The sequence below is a fragment of the Thalia democratica genome, chromosome 9, assembly GCF_965202585.1.
Source record: "Thalia democratica chromosome 9, ktThaDemo2.hap1.1, whole genome shotgun sequence".
Lineage (NCBI taxonomy): Eukaryota > Metazoa > Chordata > Thaliacea > Salpida > Salpidae > Thalia > Thalia democratica.
Genome location: NC_139173.1, coordinates 15,929,876 through 15,941,900, shown reverse-complemented (window position 1 = coordinate 15,941,900; position 12,025 = coordinate 15,929,876). Strand labels below are relative to the sequence as shown.

Here is a 12,025-nt window from a genome sequence, read left to right as displayed (position 1 = left end):
TAATATATATCTGAAAAAAAAAGTATGTAGGTCTAATTTAGGATCCCTCATAGTCGCATATTTTTGCTTTGCTGACCCCTAATTTAAAATTATCAAACTACCGCTTTAAATCCTAAAAATATTTAAACATTAGATATATATATTTTTTAAATATATACCCTCTAACAAAGCTTTCGTTAATTGAAATTTTATTTGATCATATTTACAAACTGGTTATAAGAATATAATCTTTCTACTTCAGCTTTTCGACTATGTTTTGCTGAACAAACAGTTTATTTCAGATTTTCAGATTTAAAAGTCTAATAAAAAATTGTTCAAATATGTGTTTATAAAACAGGTTGAACAAAGGAATCAATTTATTTTTTTCAATCAATTAAATTTCAAGAATCAAATCAAGTTAAGAGCTTAATTGTTTAATAATGAGTTTTATTCTTACTAGACTAAGGCATTAGTTCTTCAAAAAAACTATTTGACTAGAACAAATAAATAAGAACTTATGCTTTAAAAAAATGTTATCTACCAAACAAAGCAAGAAAATTTATTGTAAAACCTAGTGTGACAAAATGTTATGTTCTTATATTCACCTAAATTTATTTTAGGCATTTTTTGTGCATATCAAATTAAATTTAACAAAACTTAAATACATTTTGAGAAAAAAAAAATTATATCAAAAAAAGGTTTTAAGCACAATAATTTTAACAAACTTTCAATTACCTAAACTAAGTGTAAAAGATAAAGTCTAATTTTAAAAACAATAACTATTACTAGAGTAATTAACTGAGACTTTAAAAGTAAAATTAATAGATATCAAACATTACAACAAGTCTTTTTTTTAATAAACTATTGTTTAATATATTCAAGTAAAAAATGTCTGTAATTTCAAACAACCTCATAAAATTTTAATAAAACTATAAATGTGTTATAGTTTATTAAAAAATTAGGGCTGTAGAGGAGTTTCTTTTTTTTTTTAAACTAACATTGGCTCTTATATGAAACCTATAATTAAAAACTACATAGCAAGTTTTATGGAACATTAAAACTTATTTAATTTTTTAGATATTTTAATTTTTGTAAAAGCTTCCAATACATATGTATGGACCATAAATTATTTATTGTCAGTTTTCTAGAAAATTTAACAATTCACTAAAAGTATACCTTTGTTTTCATTTTTAGTGATAGAGGCCTCAAATTTTTTGGAAATCTCCTTAAATAATTTAATAGACTATGAATATTGGAATTTTTTTAATATTAAAAAATAAAAATTTAAGGTAAAAAATACAAAAATTATATTTTTTTAATTTCTGTACTTTAAAAACTCTACAATAAAAAGGTTTAAATATTAGCAACTGGCTATTAAATTTGAAAAGGATTGGCTAAAAAATAAAGCAGAAGATATGTGTTTATAAAAAATGTTTTTAAGTTTTTGGTTTGCTCTTTTTATAAATAGCCTATTAAGCTAAGGGACTTTGATCGATAATCGCTTATATCTCGAAGGTTACTTTGAACTTTGTTTAATGGTTTTAACGGTTAAAAATTTCTAATAGCTAAGATACAATTCTATAGTCTATAATACAAGATGTTGTTAAAAACAAGGTGTTGTTAAAACACTTCTATGGTTTTAATAATACACTTGTTAGTTGTTAATCAACAGTTTTTATTTTAGTTATGAACAGTATTATAACCAAATTGTTGTAGGACATCAGAAACTTTCTAATATAGTCTTTACCATACAGTATGAACATATAAAGGACAAATAGAAAGTACTTAGACATCTTTATATTAAATACTAAACTTAATTAAAGTCAAACTTTAAGACTAAAGTAGAACTAAAGATCAAAATACTCTTTTTTAAGTGAGTTCAATTAAAATTTAGAAAACATATGCAAAAATGCAAAACAGTAATAATTCTGAATCATTGCGCAAGAATAATAAGTTCAGATAGTATTTAGCTATTAATAGTGGATAAAACCATAGTATGCCATTTTGTGATTAAATATAAGATTAACTCGGTACATCTTAGACCGTTTTCAGAGTAGAAGGCCATAAATTGCTAGATCAAAGAAGAAACTTAAAGCTGCCTGAGAAAGGGTAAGGAGAAATTCAAAAAGATCTGCAACACAAATAGCTAAAAACATTAATGTGAGTGTGGTCTCAATGAGAAGCAACACTAAAAATTATCTAAAGTAGCTTAGAACAAAACAAATACAGTATCTCACACCTGATTAAAAGGGTAAAGACATTTTTTAATTGGCACAGCAGAGTGAAAAATCGCTTTTATTGATCCAACATTCTATACTACTGAAGCACCAATTAGAATGCCAGACTATACCCTAAATATTTGGAAGTCATTGATGACTTTAAGAAAACTGTTTACTGCAGAGAAAATCTTGTAAGCTGCCTTCTCAAAATATTAGAAATTAACACTGATTTTGGTAGAGTAAAGGGTTGAGTTCAACACACCTTCAAGTTTTAAGCTATTTTGAACTTTATATTATGGAGATATCACATTTTAACACCATGTGAGAATTTTAGATGATTTAAAGAAATTTTAACCAAGACTCATCTTGATTTTCTGAAAACAACCTTAATGTAAACTGAAGGGTACCTTTAAAGGCGACCCTCAAGATTTTAGCTTTAAGTTGTTTTACATATACCATTTATCATAAAATCACCTTGTGCAAAATTAAAAATTATTAAAAAACAGTATCACGTAGGCATTTCTTGTTTTTCACAGAGCGTTTTTGTGATAACTGTCACATCTAATACAATTTTAAGCAAAAAACTTAAAGGTTAAATTTTTTGGGTCACAAACAGTTTAATTGTGGTTGTTTTCACAAAATCAAGAGGAGCTTTAGTAAAACTTTATTTTGATTATCTAAAACTCTTCACAAGGTGTTTTTTGGTATTTACATAATATTAAGTTAACAAGAGTTGAAAACTCAAAGGTCACACTTTAATAGCACCCTAATGTATTAAGATAAGGTTTGATCATACAAATTCGATCATCAGACCACAAGCCTTTCTATTTTATTGTAGTAAGAGAAGAAAAATTGGTATACTTAAAACCTATGGAGCAAATAAAATATGTTCTCCAGAAGTTTTTATTAACTGAACTTAATGTTTTAAAAGATGCCATATAAGAATGGATATTCTAACCCTTAGATTGATAAAGTTTTTTAAACTGAAATTAATAGATTAAATTACATAACACCTTATGGGCCTTTAGAAATGTCAGGTTCTTTTGATTTTACCTTACGCAGGTGAAAAAATTGACCCAGATCGAAAGAAACATACAGAAATTAACGGAAAAAGTATACCGTGCAGCCAAACCATGATTAATTTTTACACCTAGTTCTGTTTTGAGTCCTAAATGTAAAGACTTTATATCAAAAAAAAACATAAAAGTTGCGTGGTTTAGACGTTTGAATGATGTTATTCAAACAGCTATACTGGTCAAACTTCAAGGCATTATGAAACTAGAATAAAAGAGCACGTTCCAAAGTGAGTAAGAGAACATAGTAAAATCAGCCAAAGACAACTAGTATTGTAACTTCAAATGCTATGACTAGATCATCACTATCAGTACATTTAGTTAAAAATCCAATATGTGGTAATAGTTATAATGAAATGAGATTCAAAATATTAAGAAGTTGTAACAATAATTTTGATCTAATCTAAATTGAAGCAGTCTATATTCATTTAAGCAAACCAAAGTTGTCTAAGCAGAAATAATTTGATCATTAATTGTTCTTTTCATAGTTAAATGATGTTTTTAAATTACTTACTCTCATGGTACAGTCAATTTTGCTTGTTTAAGAGTTTTAACTGCTTTTTTGTTTTTTGCTTGATTAACTCATTTCTGATGTTATCATAAGACTATGTAACTTTAAAATTTTCTTTATTTTGTTACAACTGTATCACACTGATTAAAATTTGTTGAAATATGTTATTGTTAAAAAAAAAAAATTTTTTGGCTTATAATTAATTGTGCTATATAGGCCTAAGTTTGTTCATTTTAAAATGTAGAGTTTTTATTATCTTAAATTCGATGTGTGCTTATTAGTTATCTTGTCGTTTTAAAGTTTTAGTTTAGACTTTGTTTGCTTTGTAGTCTTAACAAACAGTTTTAAAAATTTGTTTTATTTTGTTAAAATAAACTATTACTTCGCATTCGTATTTTACCAAGATAAAATAATTGTTTCATCAAAAGGCGCACATATCAGTACCCTTATTATCTACCCTCATTGTTGACCTGTAAGCAATCCTTTTATTGTCACAGATACACTTTAAGGATAAGTTCTCACCAAAAAAGAAGAGAATAGTTTTACTTTTCAGAATCAGCTAAGAATATAGTTTATTTTTACAAGACTTAAATTAGCAAACTAAGTTGTATAAACTGTACAACTCAAGAATGGTGAGAATATAATTTTCTAAGATATTTAAGTAAAAAGCTGTTGCTTTGTGCATTTCTTGATTCCAATCCAGTGTACTTTTCAGCAAGTGAATGTCTGTTCTGTTGCTCATCAAAGTTTGAAATCTTTGAAGACATGCTTTATGAAGAATGGGCTAAAATACTTTAGGAAACGCTGGTACCTTAAAGGGTAATTTTATACAGCAAACAAAACACACGGTCAAAAAAACAACATAACATTGGAATAAACTAATTCTTGGTTTCCTTGCTTAATATATCAGTTTGTTTTGATTTTTTTTAATATTTTTATTTTAGTTCGATGACTTTTAATTCATTCTTTAATTGTACAATAATAAAACACTTTTTTTAGGGATGACTTAAAATATTGAATTTTTTATATTTATATTTATATACTATGTTAACGAATCAACACACTTCAACTGGGTTCTGTAAAAAAATAGTTACTGTAATGGAAGAATAGAACATAGAATAAAGTAGGTGTATACATGTTTTCAATAAATAAAATATTTTTACAGATAATAGTTAATGATAGGTAAAATACTTAATATTAAATCCGACTGTCATAAAACTATATAGTATTTATGATTAATAAGTCTAAAATAAGTAAAGTAAACTAAAATACACAACAAAACAACAAATCATAGTATAAACAAACAACTCACGTTTATGGAAAGAATAACTGATTCGAATTTTACTGTTGTTAACAAATGAACAAAATACATTCATTACATCTAATAATTACGTCACAATATAAATGAGGTTATTTCAACTATTTAATTAGTATTGCAAAGTATGTTAATTTAGTTTTTATGTTTGTAATCTATTTTGAACAAAATAAAACATTAACCATTAGTTAGTGTATCAATAAAATTCAATAAAACATAACAACGGTGAAGACAATAAAAGTAACAGAAACTTGATTTAACATGTATATTATATATTGTTTTATTTTTGTTCAAAATTGATTACAAACATAAAAACTAAATTATATAGTTTTATAACAGTCGGATTTAATATTAAGTATTTTACCTATTATTAACTATTATCTGTAAAAAATATTTCAATTTAATGAAAACATGTAATGTATACACCTACTTTATTCTATACTTCTATTCTTCCATTACAGTAATTATTTTTTACAGTTACAGAACCCAGTTGAATTGTGTTGATTTGTTAACACACAGAAACATATGTTGGTACAATAAAGGAAGATTACTGTACAATTTGTTTTTAATTATTTATATTCCAGTAAAAGTACTTCACTAGGATCTTTTGTTAGCAAACGATTTAACCTATATTTTTGAACAGTTATTTATACACTAAATTTTTTATAAAATTAATTTTTTAAATGTATGTATATCTAGTTTTGTTTTTAATGTAAGACAAGATTATTTAGCTTTTGCATAAAGTTTTTGTTTTAAAAATTGTATGCTTTGTCTAAATAATATAAATAACTTATAACATATTATCTTCTTACTTTGCTTGTAAAATTTTTTTATCCACATGTACACTATGTGTTACTTCTTTTATATTTATCTGTTGAGCTGTAAATTTTCCATTGCTCTTTTGAATGTCAAATTTTCCCAGACAAAATTTGAACTTTTTTATTTTTCCATCTGAAGTTATTTTAACTTTCGTTTGTTTAGAAGTATATTTATCATTTAATAAAAAATACTAATAGTAGTAAGCTATTAACTAATTTAAAAGTAAAATACTTCTAGAACTTAACTTTACTTTTTTTCAACTTAAACAGATACAGTTAATTTAAGCTTAAGTCTGTATTTAGCTTTAGTAAGTTTATATAAAACAAAATAAACACAAACTTAATTGATCATAAGAGCTCAGAGGAAATGACCATTTTTTAGTTTCTGGAATGTATCTTTTACCTGGTACTGTTTTAAAAATATTAATAAGATCTTTAATGTAACCACAATTAACTATGAAACGCATTTTTGAGCCATCTTCTAATAAAGAGCAGTCAAGAACTGTAGTTTGGTTACTTTTATCAAATAAGTCTGGATGTGAAAAAAACCTCTTTTTATTTGGAGGTGAGTTTTTGTTGTTAGAAAAAGTGCAATTATTCTTCTGTTCAGCCCTCTTTTGTTCAAGTCTCTTAACAGCAGCTTCTTTTTTCTTATTTATTTCTAATACTTGTTGATAACTTAAGCTATCCATTTTAGTTAACTTAAGATTAAACTATGCCTGAAATATAAGCTTAGTTAAAAGATAATTTTCAAGTTAAGTTTTAAAAAAAGGAACTTACTTATAGGTAATTGAAGTCATTTCAATTTTGAAGCTTAACAAAGATAGTCTTTTTGATAAGTAAACTTAAAAATAAGACTACAGTTTAAACTTCAATATACACTTTTAAAATAATTTTCAAATAATAAAAATACCAATTTTATGTAAAAATAAAGTTAAACACTTGTTTAATTAGACAAACTTTTATATTTTTGATATAATTCTTGAACCTGTCCAAGACACAGTCAAAGTATTTTTTTTATAACTGGCGTAAATAAATAATTGATAGAACTCTTACCTAAAAAATATTTGATTGTTTATTTAACTTTAAAAAGACAAATTATTGCGTATATAAAGTATATATTCAAAAAATATAATAAAAGGCATTTCATTTTTTTAAATTTATTTGAGTAGTTTCAAGTAAGTCTTGTCAAAAACTGTATCTTACTAAATTAAACTGAATTGAAATAAAAATATAATTTTGTTATAAGGTTAATGTTTAAAAATATAAAATGAGATAACAATCAAGTGTAAAATTAACTAAATGCTAATACTAAACAACTTTGCTGTACTAGTCTAGTTTGATAAACGAACTTTTTCTGCTTATATAAACTGGGCCTTAAAAATTGAATGCATAAGGCTTCCAGAATATATGGCTGAAAAAAGTTCTCCTCTCTCACTAAAACTAAAAAAATTTTGTCTTTATAATTTTTTGCACTTTCATGGTTGTCCAACAAGTAATGTCCAACCACAAAGAAGTATTTTTTTCAGGTTTTTTCAAACAACCATCAAACCATCTTTTCAAAATTTTTGGAACATGCTGATCAATTCTTACGTGAAACCTTTGAGATGTTTTTCCCACGTAGTTACTACCACAGTGACAACTAAATTTATAGATGATGTTAGTTTTTTCCTGGGTGGGAGAAACATCTTTGAAAATTCCACTTAGAGGTCAGTCAGTATGCAAAATTGTTCTTAAACAAACAGAGCCAAAAACCTGGTTTATTTCCTCAGAAAATTTCTTAGAAAACCTCTCAGAAATATTTCCAAGGTACGGAAGTTTTAAGTACACTGGACACTTCTGAGAGAATCATTTTTACAGCTGTTGAACTTCTTGCTCTTGTTATAGCTTTCGAAACTAAGTTAACTGGATAACCAAGTAAAAGGTAAGTATTTTAAATTGTGCAAGAAGTTATAGAAAAGAGAATTTTTCAGCAAAGTGAGAGCGGAGAACTCTTTCCAGCTACATATTCTGGAAGCCTTATGCATTCAATCTTTAAGGCCCAGTTTATGTAAGCAGAAAAAGTTTGTATATCAAACTAGACTAGACTTTTTAAATCATTATATTAAGTAATTTTAAAGTAATTGGTTCCTTTTTTAAGTAGTTTTATTTTCATTATTAGTTTTTGTCGCTGGTTTATTTTTGAATGATTTTAATCTAATAAGTTTGATTGGTACAGCAAAGTTGTTTAGTATTAGTATTTAGTAAATTTTTACACTTGATTATTATGTCATTTTATGTTTTTTAACTTGAAAGTTATAACTAGATTATAATTTTATTTCAATTCAGTTTAATTTAGTAAGATACATTTTTTAACAAGACTTTAAAGTACTCGAATAAATTTTAAAAACTGAAATGTGTTTTGTTATGTTTTTTGAATAAGTTATGCACCAGAAAAAAAGTTGCTAAAGTATATACCATATACCAGTCAGGACTCAATTAGAATGCTTTGTGGTTATTTATTACGTTTTCATCAAACAAATAATAAACCAAAAGATGATTATTATTTTTTAATCTACAAGATGTTCAAGCACATTACATGTACACATCTTGTGTAAGCGCACTAACCATCCCAACTAACATATACAGACTAAAATATCCGCCAAGATGGGACAATTACGCTAGAGTTTGAAAGCCAAGAGGGGTCACACCACTATAACTTGTTAAAGAAATTGTTATAATCTTAAACTTATAAATACAAAACAGAAAAAAATAAAAAAAATATTTATAATATCTTTACTAAATGAATTCAAAGTATAAAGAAGTTATAAAGCTGAGTCTTTTATTATTTAAAACACAGAAAAGTAAACATTATCATTGTCTCTAAAACTTGAACAAATATACAATGAAACCTTTTAGTATCTATTTTGTTTTTTAAAACAATAAATTTAAACAAACAAATAAACAAACAACTAATATACCTTGAAAACTCATAAATATAATTAGGTTAATGATGTACAGTTTGAAAATTAATTAAAGTAATTAAAGTATAGTTTAAGTTTTACTAAAACAAATATGGCAATTAGAGTGCTAAAAAAGAGGCAAATTTTGAGTGTTCAGCTGAATAGCTTTTACATATGGCAAGTATCACAAAAATACCCTGTGCAAAATTTTAGATGATAAGAAGAAACTTTATATACAGTATATTTAGATTTCGTGATTAAAATAAATTAAGTAAATTTCAATTTTTCCCATTATTTTTTTTGAAAAAACTATACATTTGCACTAGTTATCTCAAAATTAATTCTAACTTCTACCCTTAACCTAAATAGATGCATAAAATTGAAACAAGTTAAAAATAACCACGAAATAATGAAAACCTACTATTTAAGCATTAGAAATAATGTAAATTACTTTTCAAAAGACAATCTATAAGTTATATTTTTATGAATTTACTTAAATTGTATTGTAGCTTTGTGAATATTGTATAGTGAAAATTGGATTTTCAATAGCTTTATTCAAAAATAGTATTTTAGCTTTGTGAAGCAAGTTTCACTAAAGCATTAAAAATATTATAATCTTTCTACACAATATTGGTTTTTGAGCAGAAAACAATTAAGACCTTATTTCGTATTCTGTAATTCAAAAATACCCTTAACAGTATTTTTTTTATTTATAACAACACAAGTAAGTTTCAAATTAAGTTACTTTATTTTTTGAATCTATTAACATTGTATGACAAGGGTCAGCAAGGTTGAGGTATTTGCTGGCCAAATTTAAGAATCTTTGTGGGTCGCAGAATGCACTTTAAACTTTTTTATTTGCCTTTTATTATCAACCACAGATATCTTTTAAGATTAGTGTAAGTTTTCAAACTATGAAATAAAACGCTCCAAGGCCACAGAGTTATCTTTTGCGGGCCGCATCCCATTCAAAAAACATGCTTACAGGCCATAGATTTACTCTTTGTGGGCCGCGGGCAATGTGTTGCGGACCCTGTTGTAAGATGTCAGAACACAAAATATGCTAAAACTGAAGTTTAATATGCTTTAATTTTATATTCCAAAATATCAACTTTTTAAAATAAATAGCATACAGCAAAAAAGTTTTTAAAAGCCTTTGTTTAGCAGGGTTTCCCAAAATATTTAGGGGGTTATAAGCAGCTATGGGGCCAAAGGGAGGACATGAGTAGTAAAGGGGCCATGAAGTCATAATTTGAAACTTACACTAGATATTCTGGAGTTGGTGAAGAGGAGCAAATAAAAAGGTCTTAGGCATTGTTAATGGTAGTTTTGAAACTTATACTATACATTATGGAAAAATTTTAGAAAATTTAGGGGGCCATAAGCTGAAAAAGGGGGGGGGGGGGGGCACAAGGCCACAAGGAAAATATAATATTGAAATTAAATGGTCTTTTTTTATTTGTGTTTTTAACTTGGTCTTTCAAATAAAAAACTCTCTGAATTTTATAAATAGATTTCCCACTAAAAATTCTTAAAAAAATTATAGGGAAATACATAAAATATAGCAAATTTATAGGGAAATTATAAAAAAAAAATTAATTTTAACATTATAAAATATTTTTAAGGTACATAAAGTAAAATATGTTATAAACTGTTTATAAGCACAGCCTTAATAAGAATTTACGAAAGATTAAGGGTTTTTGAGCTCTAATTTTAGTTAATTATGCAAACTTTAGATCAATTGTACTTAATATAAAATGAAAATTTTTATCTGCTAGGAGGCGCAATAAAGTCACAATTTTATAATGAGATTGCAAATATTTTGATTTATAAAAAAAGAAAAAATTTTTGATGTGTTTTTCACCTTGCCATGCTGCTGTTTTGGCTTTCTTATTTCAATCACCAAGCAATAAAAAAACATAATTTATAGGGATTTTCACATACTTTTCAATTTTTTCTAGGGATTTATAGCAATTTTTTAGTATATTGCAAATTTATAGGGATTTATAAGGAAGTGGGAACCCTGTATATAGATCTACAACTTTGTACCCTCATATCTCAACAACTAACTTGAAATTTACAATCAAAAAAACTGCTAGCTTAATCAAGGATCTTTAAAATAAGGTCAACTAGTAAAATAAGGTTCTTACTCTCCTGTGGCCTAAAGTTTTTGATAACATTAGTTTACCTCCTTTTTGAATTTTAATAAATGCCTACATAAATAATAAAAAAGTATACAGAAAAATATCTTAAAAACTACTACTTTAATTTTAGTACATTTTCTTATTAATAGATTTTTGAATCTTAGGACTAAATTAATTTTTTTTGGAATTATGTACTAGTATAGTTTTTCCTTTAAATAAGAAAATTGTTTTTTTTTTTATTCACTGCAACTTAGACCCCCTGTGAAGCTAAGACATAACTTTACAACTTAGTCTTAACTTGTACATTCTAAATTTGAGTAGGTGTAAAAATGCACGAAGAGACACTTTTGCACAAAGACATTTTTTCACGGGTTCTTTTTTTTTTCTAAAACTGTTACCCCTTACTCTTTGTTGGTAACTTTTTTTTCTTAATATTTTCTATTGTATATACTTTTTTTAAACTATCACTTTACTATAACATGTTTTACTATAACTGTTACTCTAAACCCTTACCCTTGGTCAGTTCTTTATTTCTTTTATAAATTTCATTTTTGTTTATTAATTTTTTTTTTTTACAATTACTGTTACCCCTAATCGTTACCCTTGGTAGGATTTATTTTTTTATTATATTTTTCAACTCTCATGCAAACTTGTCAATTGTGCAAAAGTTTCTTCGTGCATATTTGGCCCATACCCTCTAAACTCAGTTGATATCAGTTTCTTTTTACAGCTTTTTGAGTTTTCAAGATATAGCAGATAAAAAATTAGGCGTTTCATACGTACCTTGTAAAATTAACAAAATAAAATAAGAAAAAGACTATTTTACATAAAACACATTTTCTCCTACAGTCTTCAAGGAATTAGTTAAAATTTCTTCAGTAAAATCTTCATTATATACTATACATATTTTTTATCTATGCGTAATTTTTATCTATATGTATTGGAAAAATTACTTTTATTAGTTTTTTTTTCTACTTTACTACTAGCTAAAACTGATTTAAATAAGTTATCAATTTTTATAAAG

The 12,025-nt window shown here is 25.8% G+C and overlaps 1 protein-coding gene across 3 annotated transcripts in view; it reads right to left on the bottom strand.

Moving 5' to 3' along the window:
* LOC145844411 (SNF2 related chromatin remodeling annealing helicase 1-like) overlaps positions 1-6,606 on the bottom strand; it is a 35,009-nt gene extending 28,403 nt beyond the window's left edge. For all 3 annotated transcript variants that reach the window (XM_082951809.1, XM_082951810.1, XM_082951811.1), the window contains exons 1-2: positions 6,256-6,606; positions 5,910-6,048 (exon numbers count right to left, since the gene is read on the bottom strand). In XM_082951809.1, the coding sequence (XP_082807935.1) occupies positions 5,910-6,048; positions 6,256-6,382 (266 nt within the window). In that variant the 5' untranslated portion in view covers positions 6,383-6,606. The remainder of the gene's footprint in view (positions 1-5,909; positions 6,049-6,255) is intronic.
* Between the last annotated feature and the right edge of the window lie 5,419 nt (positions 6,607-12,025).